The following is an 11,454-nucleotide window of genomic DNA, read 5'->3' as shown; positions in this document are numbered from 1 at the left end:
GACAGGGAGCAGACCAGCCCAGGCCAGGGAACGGTGCCCATCGCATACATTTGGTGCAGATCGGGGGCGGGCCAGACTGAACCAGTTCACATCACCTGCTGCAGAATCCAAGCCCCAGAATAGAGTGTGGGTCAGACTGGATTCAGTCGCAACACACATCAGTACACATAAGGGATGGAACTGGCTGGCTGGGTTGGGCTAGGCTATAACCCCCACCAGCATGAGCTGGAACTGGGGGTGGGCTGGTCCCAGCCAAGCTACAATGCCCATTGGCAAATGCTGAGGCCAGGCGGGCCATGGCAGACTGGGTTGCAGCATTCAACCAGCACACGAGAAAACCAGGGAGAGAGTGGGCAAAGCTGGCAGGGGGAATGTGGAGGGCTCCCCTGCTGGAACACCATTCCCACTGGAGAGCATGAGTTGGGATGGGGGCAGACCAGAACAGGAAGGGCTACAACACCTGGGGGCCTCATGAGAGCTAGATCAGGGAAAAGCCAGGTTGGGCTGACTGTTCCAACTGGTGCAAGCATAAATCAGAGTGGGTGAGGGTTAGCTGGGCTTTGCCGCAGCATTAGCTGGCAGAGGCTGGCACTGGGGGCTTAATCTGTCAAGTTAAACTCCAGAACCACCTGGAGAGTGCATGATGTGGAAGTGGGAGTGGGCCCAGAAGGGAGAGAGTGGGCGCCTCCCTATTGGGTTAGCACTCCCACTCTTGGGTTAGCAAGAAAACCAGGACAGGGGCAGTGGTAGCTAGACAGAAAGGCACCCACCAGTATGTGTGTGGTTGGGTTGAACTAGGCTTCAATACCCATTGACATGTATGAGAGCTAAATGGGATGTGGGATAGACTGGACACGTCTGTTGTACATACTGGTAAGCATGGGAACTAGGGCAGGGGTGGCCCTCGGGGTTATTCTGGGTCGCTCTGACTAGGCTGCAGCTCCCACTGGTTTATGTGAGGGCTGAGTGTGAAGTGGGCAGAATCAGGTTGGACTGCAGCACCCGTTGGTTTCAGGGGAAGACAGGGCTGGAAACAGTACTGGCCCAGCAATTGCAACCACCAGCTGATTGGGCTGATGGACTGTGCCGGGCCCTGTACTTGTAAGTACACCTAAGAATCTGGTCTGGGATCACCTCAAAGTTTCTTTGGGGATCTCCCCAATCAAACTGCCGGACTTAGAACCCCAACCATGAAGAGAAGTGCAGGTTCCATGGTCTGCCATGGAGTACAAATGCCAGAGCCAAGCCTCCTAAGAGGCTCAGACGGAGCATTGGACAGCATGATCAGGTGCACATGGAGGCTATGGCAGTCTATCGGCACCTACAGGGGATACCTGGCACCACAACAGAGGACAGAACAAATCAATCAACCACCCCAGCCATATATTGGCAGTGAAAAACTGGGCAAATGGAGACTCTAAGGTGGACTATGTCCATCAGTGGATTCTGCAGTGACCTCACGGTGCCTGGAATGGTGAGATTGGCACCAATTCAGAACTATTGTGGGGCATGCTCCGAGAGTCTTGCTCAAGTGGTTTTGACAGTTCAACAGTTTTGAATTGCTGCCAATCTTGCCATTCCAAGCACCATGAGGTCACTGCAAAATCCACTGATTGATATAGTCCACCTTAGAGTCTCCAGTTTGAGTGCGGAGATCCCCAAAGAAACTTGGTCTGAGGTGATCCCAGACCAGATTCTTAGGTGTACTTGCAAGTACAGGGCCCAGTTACAGTCCATAGGCCCAATCAGCTGGTGGTTGCAATTGCTGGGCCAGTACTGTTTCCAGCCCTGTCTTCCCCTGGAACCAACGGGTGCTGCAGTCCAACCTGATTCTGCCCACTTCACACTCGGCCTTCACGCAAACCAGTGGGAGCTGCAGCCTAGTCAGAGTGACCCAGAATAACCCGGAGGGCCACCCCTGCCCTAGTTCCCGTGCTTGCCAGTATGTGCAGCAGACGTGTCCAGACTATCCCACATCCCATTTAGCTCTCATACCTGTCAATGGGCATTGAAGCCTAGTTCAACGCACACAGCTCCATCCCCTCCAGCTCTTGTTAAAGCCTGTGAGAAGCAGAGGAGGAAGTTGGCCTCCCATGTTCAGGCTCCTCCTATTGAAATGGGAGACCCGGGTGAAGCTTCTGACAACAGCCTTCCTCAATCCTGACCCAACCCTGACCATCGCAGCCCAACAAATAACTAATACAAGGAAGATTTTTCTCACTGTAACTCTCACTTTCAAATCAATAATTTAAAAAATGTATATATTTTTTTAAAGATTCATTCATTTTATTACAGTCAGATATACAGAGAGGAGGAGAGACAGAGAGGAAGATCCTCCGTCCGATGATTCACTCCCCAAGTGAGCCGCAACGGGCCGGTGCTGCGCCGATCCGAAGCTGGGAACCAGGAACCAGGTCTCCCACGCGGGCGCAGTGTCCCAATGCATTGGGCCGTCCTCGACTGCTTTCCCAGGCCACAAGCAGGGAGCTGGATGGGAAGTGGAGCTGCCGGGTCCAGAACCGGCGCCCACATGGGATCCCGGGGCGTCCAAGGCGAGGAGCTTAGCCGCTAGGCCACGCCACCGGGCCCATGTAGTTACTTTTATTTGAAAAGATTTACAGAGGGGAAGAGAGACCAAGAGAAAGACTCTACATCCACTGTTTTACTTCCCAATCGGCTGCCATAGCCGGGACTGAGCTGATCCAAACCAGAAGCCAGGTCTCCCACGTGGGCGCAGTGTCCCAAAGCTTTGGGCCATCCCCCTCTGCTTTCCCGAGCAACAAGCAGGGAGCTGGATGGGAAGTAGAGCAGCCGGGATACGAATCTGCGCCAATATGTGATGCCTGCACTTCCAGGAGGAGGATTAGCAGCTGAGCCATGACACTGGCCCAACCATTTGAAACTTTCACTCCATACACGTCTCAGGCGATGAAGTATTATTTTAGCTTCTCTCCTGACCCCAACCACCAGGATCAGACCATGGCCTGTAAGGCAAGGGCAGCTGCTGGTGCACTGTGTCTCACAAGCCACTCGGCCACCACATTCAGGCTGGATGGCTGTCCTCTCCTCCCCCTTGGTGTAGTCGGTGTTTCTGGAACTTTCCTTCAGGTCATCCCCATGGCTTCCCTTCTGTCCTTTGAAACTTTCCTTCTTACACTAACTGTTCAAGTCAGTGCTGCCCCATACCTCCTTTTCAACACCTGCCCTCTTTCATCTCACTCAGCTTGAGGCAAAGGTACCCTAACATCTCTCCCTTACAAACAAGTCACTTACTGAAAACACAAACAGTTCATGAATCCTTCTCTCCGGTCTCCCCAACAGGGTCTCCGCCACGCAGCCGATGGGACGCGGGTCTCGTTTCCCACTCCCACCCTGGCACGCGGGAGAACTCTCTAGAAGTTTACCGATGGACAAAACCCCGCCACCAGGGGGAGCCCAAACACGCGTCCACGTGACCCGTGCCGCCACCACGTGACCGGCGTCGCACCCGCTGGGCGTCACGTGACGGGCTCCGTTTTCCTCCAATCGCGGTGCCCGAGGTGGAGAGTCCCCTGAGGACTTGGCCCGAGGCTCACGACGCCCTTTCCCTGCCAGCGCCCGGCAGCGAGCGGACGGCGGGCGACTCCGAAGGGTCGTTTTCTTTTTTTTTCTTAAAGAGGCTCCGGGAACCTCGGACCCTGGAGCCTTGTCAATCCCGGAAGTGACGTCTACCAGAGGGGCCGGAAGTGGCAGTAAGAGGGAGGGAAGATGGCGGAGGTGGTGAGTCCGGTGCCCGGGGCGGGGCGGAGGGAGCCAGGGGAGGTGGCTGGAGCCCGCGGCCCCACAGTAGCCGACCCTGGCTCCGCGCTGTCTCCCCAGGGGGAGATCATCGAGGGCTGCCGCCTCCCCGTGCTGCGGCGGAACCAGGACAACGAAGATGAGTGGCGTGAGTGACGTCGGGGGGCGGGACCAAAGGGGAAGGCCGCCGGGGCGGGGCTTGCGGGGCCGGGGGCGGGGCTTGGGGCCTGAGTGACACTTGGTGTCTGCGAGGTCCCTGGGCGAGAGCCTGCCAGACCGGGGCTTGAGGGGTGCGTCTCGGGCCAGGCCCGTCTGAGCCCTGTTCCCGCCGTGCTGATTCTCTGCAGCTCTGGCCGAGATCCTGAGCGTGAAGGACATTAGTGGCCGCAAGCTCTTCTACGTCCATTACATTGACTGTGAGTTCTGGGCCTCCCTCCGGTTCTCCAGGCAAGGTTAGGGAGGTGGAGGGTGGGTGCAGCCTGTGGCCTCGCGCCCTGAGCCCTGCCCACTGCCGCAGTTAACAAACGCCTGGATGAATGGGTGACCCACGAACGGCTGGACTTAAAGAAGATCCAGTTCCCCAAGAAGGAGGCCAAGACGCCGACCAAGAACGGACTCCCCGGCTCCCGCCCCGGGTCTCCGGAGAGAGAGGTGGTGAGTAGCCCCCCCACCTCCCCTTTTCTCTCTTGGCCTGAGGGGTTCCTGGATGGGCAGGAGGCAGCACCCCCCCCCCACTTCCGCCGGCCAAGGATGGGCTCCGAGTGGCAGATGTGGCTCTGGGGTACAGCGGCTGGGCCCGTGGCCTTGAGAAGCAGAGGGCGGGTTTGGTCCAGGCCGGCCGAGGGGCCCCTCGTCTCCCGCAGCGGACCCTGGACCTGTCTCTGCAGCCGGCCTCGGCCCAGGCCAGCGGGAAGACCTTGCCCATCCCGCTCCAGATCACTCTCCGCTTCAGCCTGCCCAAGGAGCGGGAGGCCGTTGCCGGCGGTGAGCCCGACCAGCCGCTCTCCTCCAGCTCCTGCCTGCTGCCCAGCCACCGCGCAACGGTACCCTCCGCCATTCCAGGGACCTCACTTTTCTCTCAGGTCCCGCCTTCCCTACCATCTCACCCACCTGTCTCGGTTTCTTTCTGCAGAAACGGAAAGTGGAGGTGGTGTCCCCAGCGACGCCGGTGCCCAGCGAGACAGCCCCAGCGTCGGTGTTTCCCCAGGTGAGGCCCCCGGCCCGCCCTGCCTCCCTCTGCCCTCTCCCTGCATCCCAGTGGCCACTCTCAGGCTCACCTCCCCACCCCCCTCTGCCTGCTCTTCCTCCTGCAGAATGGGTCTGCACGGAGGGCAGTGGCTGCTCAGCCAGGGCGGAAGCGCAAGTCCAACTGCTTGGGCACGGATGAGGTGGGTCTGGGGCTCGGCCGGCCAGGGGAGGCCTGGATGAGGTGGGTCTGGGGCTCGGCCGGCCAGGGGAGGCCTGGATGAGGTGGATCTGGGGCTCGGCCGGCCAGGGGAGGCCTGGATGAGGTGGGTCTGGGGCTCAGCCGGCCAGGGGAGGCCTGGATGAGGTGGATCTGGGGCTCGGCCGGCCAGGGGAGGCCTGGATGAGGTGGGTCTGGGGCTCGGCCGGCCAGGGGAGGCCTGGATGAGGTGGGTCTGGGGCTCGGCCGGCCAGGGGAGGCCTGGATGAGGTGGATCTGGGGCTCGGCCGGCCAGGGGAGGCCTGGATGAGGTGGGTCTGGGGCTCGGCCGGCCAGGGGGTGCCTGGGGGACAGGGTCAAGGTCTGCTGTGGCCACTGGTCTCTGTAAAGTGGGGGCGACAGCGCCTCCTCATGCGGTGCGGGTGTGGGCCGTCTCCCGTAACTCACTGTCCTCCTTGGCCCTGGCAGGACTCCCAGGACAGCTCCGACGGCATCCCATCCGCCCCGCGCATGACCGGCAGCCTGGTGTCCGACCGCAGCCACGACGACATCGTCACGCGCATGAAGAACATTGAGTGCATCGAGCTGGGCCGGCACCGCCTCAAGCCCTGGTACTTCTCCCCGTACCCGCAGGAGCTCACTGCGCTGCCCGTCCTCTACCTCTGCGAGTTCTGCCTCAAGTACGGCCGCAGCCTCAAGTGTCTGCAGCGCCACTTGGTAGGCGGGGGTCCTGGCCAGCCCCGGCCCTGCCGCCTGCCCTGCCCTGCACTCAGCTGCCCCTCTTCCCCCAGACCAAGTGTGACCTGCGGCATCCCCCGGGCAATGAGATCTACCGCAAGGGCACCATCTCCTTCTTCGAGATTGATGGGCGCAAAAACAAAGTGAGTGGCATCTCGGGGCAGGGCGCGCGGGCTTCAGACGGGCAGGGCAACCTTGGCCTGTCCCGTCACAGGGCTGCCAGACGGGCAGCTGGCTTTGTTCAGCTCTCTACACATACCTTTTTTTTTTTTTTTTTTAAGATTCAGCTATTTATGTGAAAGGTGGTTGTAAGTTAGAGGGAGCTTCTATCCCCTGGTCAGCCCCCAGATGGCCACAGTGGCCCAGGTTGGACGAGGCCAAAGCTAGGAGCTAGATACTGCAGGCCTCCCACATGGGTACAGGGTTCCAGGTACAGCAGGAAGTAGGGTGTTGCAGGAAACAGCTAAAGCTGCTATGCCACCCTGCCAGGCCCAGGCCTGGCCCATTGTCACTGACTCGGTGCTATGGGGCAGGCTTCAGCAGGCAGCAGCACTCAGCCAGCACTGGGATGAGCCTATATTCCAGGAGGTTCCATGAGGCAGAGAGTGGCTAGCAGCACTGGAGGACCTGTTATGTTAAGTGTCATGTCACAGAGACCCCGAGTTTGGGGTCAGCAAAAGCTTCGCAAGGAGGTGACCCACGCAGGGTGCTGTGGGCAAGGCTGCACTCACAGTGGGGTTCTGAGAGGCCATGTGTGTGAAAAGCACAGAAGGGCCAGCAGAGGGGGAGGGCTGCACACTTTCCCACTCCGCCGGCCTTGAGGCTCCTGGTCATGCAGCCTGGAGGGCGAGGCAGGCTGCTGACCACTGGCTGCTGGGGTGTGGGATGAGGCTTGCCAGGGAGATGCTGGACCAAGTGCTGCTCTGTAGTAGGTGGACGCATGGTGCCCAAGTAGCTGTTCCCAGTTGCAGGGTCATGAACGCTGTTTCTCCTGAAGTTGTGTGTGAAGGGAAAAACCCCAATCATTGGGCTGGGGACCTTGCTGCCTCATGGTGGAACCCCAGCAGAGAGGAGTGATCAGCTGGGGGGACAGTGCCAGGTGTGGCAGGCAGGCTGAAGGCACACATTGCAGCATGTTCCTCAGGGCCGCAGCTGGGGGGAACGGGAGCTCCCGTAGAGATGGCCACCACCAAGGGCGGGCCCCAGGGACGGACGCCCGCCCCAGCCCAGTGCCTCCTCCCTCCTCCAGAGCTACTCCCAGAACCTGTGTCTGCTGGCCAAGTGCTTCCTGGACCACAAGACGCTGTACTATGACACAGACCCCTTTCTCTTCTACGTCATGACCGAGTATGACTGCAAGGGCTTCCATATTGTGGGCTACTTCTCCAAGGTCAGTGCCCACCCAGGCCAGCCTGCAGCCCTCAGCCCTGCTGGAAGCCATGGCTGCCCCTTACCTGCCCCGCCCCCTTTCAGGAAAAGGAGTCAACAGAAGACTACAACGTGGCCTGCATTCTGACCCTACCTCCCTACCAGCGCCGGGGTTATGGCAAGCTGCTGATTGAGTTCAGTGAGTCTGCGTGCCCAGTGCACCTGCCACCTGCCCTAGACACTTCAGGCTCCCAAGAACCTCCCCTGGCTGTGCAGCACGGCCACCCAGGGAACTGGCCAGGGAACCAGATGGGACCTTTCATTCTTGGGGTAACTGCTGCGCTCCCCTCGAGCAGGTTCTCATACCTTCCACCCGTCTCAGCTGGATCCTGAATATCATCCCACTCTTCCACATCTAGCCCACCTGCTGCCCAGGGTGCCATTGTCTGGGGCAGCAGTGGCACCAAGCATGGCCCCCTACTGGGCTGTGCTGCCTGCAGCAGGAACACCACAGAGGTCAGCAGGAGCCCAGTATGCCTGTTCCCCTCAGCGGCCCTCCCCACCTCGCTGTGGAGGCTGCTTGAAGGGCATGAGAGGCTGCACCACAGGGATGCCAAGGGCAGGAGAGCAGGCAGGGCTCAAGTCCACTGTGAGTTGGTTATGGCCAGTGCAAGGAGGGGACTTCCAGCAGGAGGTGCCCCGGGGCTCTAACAGTAGAAAAACAGGCCTTACCAAAGACGGGATGCCTCCCAGAGCCACCTTCTGGTGGCAGGAGACCCTTCTGCGACCTCCTCACAGCAGACAGAGGTCAAGCACCCTCAAGGGTGGGGGTCCCCATCCCCCTGCCCCCCAGACAGGCTGCCACAAGCATGTTTTTCCCCGAGCATCCACTACCTGCTGCACTGGCCAGGGTCACACACAACTCGCAGGTGGCAGGGCCAGCCTGGGGAGAGGCAGTTTGTCAGCAACTGCAGTCTTTGAAAAGTCTGCTTTATTGAAAGGCAGTGAAAATGGAGACCTTCCACGTGGTGGGTCACAGCCCACAGCAGGCAGAGCTGTCCACGTGCTGTTCCCCAGATGGCAAGGATCCAAGCCCTTCAGCCTGCCTCCCACCAGCTGCACAGGCTGGCAGGACGCTGGGCAGCCAGGGCCACCCCCACCCCTGCAGGTGTCCATATGGGTGGCTCTGAGCCTGGCCTCTCCATTACGGCAGGCTACGAACTCTCCAAGGTGGAAGGGAAGACGGGGACGCCAGAGAAGCCCCTGTCTGACCTCGGCCTCCTCTCCTACCGGAGCTACTGGTCCCAGACCATCCTGGAGATCCTGATGGGGCTCAAGTCTGAGAGCGGAGAGAGGCCGCAGATCACCATCAAGTGAGCCCAGCCCACCCGCTGGGGGGTGCATGGCGTGGCCCTGCCAGCTAGCGGGGGGGGGGGGGGGGGGGGGGTGGGTTGGGATGCGAGGCCTGCCTGGGTACTCCTCACCACCCCACTACCTCCCTCAGCGAGATCAGTGAGATCACCAGCATCAAGAAGGAGGACGTCATCTCCACACTGCAGTACCTCAACCTCATCAACTACTACAAGGTGGGGCAGACGGGCGGGGCTGGGCAGGTGGGGGCTGGGCTGGGCCTGGCAGGGCTGACCGCTGGCCCCTCCTGTGCAGGGCCAGTACATCCTCACGCTGTCGGAGGACATTGTGGATGGGCACGAGCGGGCCATGCTCAAGCGGCTCCTTCGCATTGATTCCAAGTGTCTGCACTTCACCCCCAAGGACTGGAGCAAGAGGGGCAAGTGGTGACCAGGCCCTGCCCTGGGACATGCTAAGGACAGCGCCCGAGAGCCTGGCTGGCGACAGGGCCGCTGGGCAGCAGGGCCAGCCCAGGGCCGCGTCCTCGCTGCTGGAGCCCAGCTGGCTGCAGGCCCGGGCGGCCCAGAAGCAGGGTCCCCGAGGGGGCCGGCCAAGGACCGCGGAGTGCCAAGTTCGGGTGGCGGCTGGCTGCACATGCCCGGCACCCCGCCCAGGCAATAAATGCTTCGCCACAGGCTGCGCCTCGGGTCCTTGGCGGGGTCAGTGCGGGCAGCGGGGTGTCAGGGCATCGCGGACGGGAAGGGCCTGTTCGCTGGGAGGACGCAGACGGGGGAGGCTGGCTGTCGGGCAGGGTCCTCAGCCCTCGGCCACGGGCGCGTGGATCTGCGGGAGGAGACACCGCCCTCGCACCTGCACGTGCCCGCGCGTGGGGAGGCCCGGCCCGGGGACGCCGTGTCCACTCACCGCCGCGGCCAGGCTGGGCCAGCCCAGCGCCCCGCGCACTCGGGCGTCCGGCCCCGGGACAGCCTCCAGGCCCCACAGCGTGAAGCGGCCGAAGCTGGCGGTGGCGGCGGCGCGGCGGTCCTGGGGAGGGAGGCGGCTCAGCCCGGGGTCCCCCCGCCGCCCGCCGCCCACCCCGGGCGCCCTCGGCTCACCCAGCCCCGCTCCAGCGGCTCGTCCCGCTCCAGCGGCTCGGGGCCCAGCAGCCCCGCTCCCGGTCCCTCCGTCGCCACCACGAAGCCCACGAAGCCGGACGGCACGGCCACCTCCTCGCCCCGCAGACTGCGTCCCCGGAACGACGCGCTCAGGCCTGGAGCGGGAGGCAGGACCCGCAGTCAGAGGGCGCCACGCTCCGCGGGCCGGGCTGCCCCGACTGCCCCAACTCCCAGGAGCCCTCGCGGGAGGCGCGGGGGTCGTCGGGGGGAGGAGGAGGGTGCAGGGGGGGGAGGGGCGGGACCGCGGGGGGGGCCGGCGACGCTCACCGTCGGGGCCGCGGCGGATGGCGGGCGTGAAGAAGCGCTCCACGGGGGCGGGCCGCGTCGCCAGCACCTCGCAGGGCAGCAGGTGCAGCGTGCCGGGCGCCGCGTCGCGCAGGGAGCCAGGGCGCAGGTGGACGCGGGGCTCGCGCGCGGTCGCCGCGTCGCAGTCGTCCATGCCGCTCTCCTTCCCGCCGAGCGCGGGCAGCGCCGGGACGCGCGGGGCCTCTCGGGAGCCGCGCGGGCGCAGAGCACCACGGGAAGTGTAGTCCCGGCGGGGCCGGCCGCCAGCCCCTCCCCTCGGGGTCCCGGCCCCGCTGGTCTCCGAGTCGCGCTCTGCCGCCGTGTCCCCGCGAGCCGGCAGCCACGGGGGTGGGCCCTGGGCGGCCGCTGGGCAGCGCTGGAAGCGCGTCCCCCGCGGGTCGGCTCTGCCCTGGGGCTGGATGTGGCCCCCAGGTGTTGTCACATCACCGAGTGCACGCAGAGCCGTCCAGCCTAAGGGCTTCCAGCAGCTTGTGGGGAAATGAGATTTTAAAACGAAGGTTACTGATGCTGCGGAAATATTTTGAAACCTCCTTCTCCTTTTTTAAAGATTTATTTGTTTATTTCAAAGATTTACTTATTTTTATTGCAAAGTCAGATAAATACAGATAAGAGGAGAGACAGAGAGAACTATCTTCCATCCGATGATTCACTCCCCAAGTGACCACAACGGCCGGTGCTGCGCCAATCTGAACCCAGGAGCCCAGATCCTCTGCCCGGTCTCCCACGTGAGTGCAGGCTCCCAAAGCCTTGGGCCGTCCTCGACTGCTTTCCCAGGCCACAGGCAGGGAGCTGGATGGGAAGCAGGGCCACCGAGATTGGAATGAGTGCCCATATGGGATCCCAGCATGACCAAGATGAGGACTTTAACCACTAGGCTATTACGCTGGGCCCTACATCTGACTTTCCAATAAAAATAAAACAAATAAAAAAATAAAAAATAAACAAATAAGGAATTAACACATGCAAGGCAAGGACTTTAGCCACTAGGCTACCACACCGGGACTTCCTTCATCCGCCACCTTTATTTTTTCATAATATACATTTTCCATGACCTTTTAAAGAATGCTTCATTTTTTTAACCAGTTACTTAATAAATTCCTTTGCCGTTCCCTACAGTTCCTTATTTTCTTGAGTTCCCCAAATCAGTCATCTTGCTTTCAAAGACAGGCCCTTTTGCTCCAGTTCCTGGCATCTTGCAGTTTCTTGTGGCACGTTCAGAATCATCTGACATGAAACTGCCGAGTTTTGTTTTGTTTCTAGGGCTAGGTCGTTGGATCTCGCGCTGATGGTTTCTGTCCTGTGAAGTCCCAGCTTTAGTGGTTGAGGTCCCATGGG

At 61.3% G+C, this 11,454-nt stretch overlaps 2 protein-coding genes across 6 annotated transcripts; one reads left to right on the top strand and one right to left on the bottom strand.

The window, feature by feature from the left end:
• Positions 1-3,527: 3,527 nt before the first annotated feature.
• Positions 3,528-9,156, top strand: KAT5 (lysine acetyltransferase 5). 5 transcript variants are annotated; one of them, XM_058662780.1, is made up of 14 exons: positions 3,609-3,759; positions 3,859-3,925; positions 4,125-4,193; positions 4,295-4,431; positions 4,713-4,820; positions 4,910-4,984; positions 5,091-5,165; positions 5,651-5,899; positions 5,974-6,063; positions 7,170-7,310; positions 7,394-7,487; positions 8,502-8,661; positions 8,793-8,874; positions 8,954-9,156. In XM_058662780.1, the coding sequence occupies exons 1-14, from the start codon at positions 3,748-3,750 to the stop codon at positions 9,086-9,088; spliced, it is 1,494 nt and encodes a 497-aa protein (XP_058518763.1). In that variant the 5' UTR covers positions 3,609-3,747; the 3' UTR covers positions 9,089-9,156. The 5 variants fall into 5 exon arrangements, with proteins under 5 accessions (XP_004596725.1, XP_004596727.1, XP_058518763.1 ...); XM_004596669.2 differs by having other exon boundaries at positions 4,665-4,820; XM_004596668.4 differs by having other exon boundaries at positions 3,528-3,925; positions 4,665-4,820.
• A 238-nt stretch (positions 9,157-9,394) lies between these two features.
• On the bottom strand, positions 9,395-10,295 carry RNASEH2C (ribonuclease H2 subunit C). Its single transcript, XM_058662779.1, has 4 exons — positions 10,081-10,295; positions 9,754-9,908; positions 9,563-9,682; positions 9,395-9,481 (listed from the first exon to the last, which is right to left on the bottom strand). The coding sequence occupies exons 1-4, from the start codon at positions 10,250-10,252 to the stop codon at positions 9,455-9,457; spliced, it is 474 nt and encodes a 157-aa protein (XP_058518762.1). The 5' UTR covers positions 10,253-10,295; the 3' UTR covers positions 9,395-9,454.
• Between the last annotated feature and the right edge of the window lie 1,159 nt (positions 10,296-11,454).

The sequence above is a fragment of the Ochotona princeps genome, chromosome 4 (assembly GCF_030435755.1).
Source record: "Ochotona princeps isolate mOchPri1 chromosome 4, mOchPri1.hap1, whole genome shotgun sequence".
NCBI classification, from domain to species: domain Eukaryota; kingdom Metazoa; phylum Chordata; class Mammalia; order Lagomorpha; family Ochotonidae; genus Ochotona; species Ochotona princeps.
The sequence above is the reverse complement of the archived record's forward strand: the minus strand, read 5'-3'. Positions and strand labels throughout refer to the sequence as shown.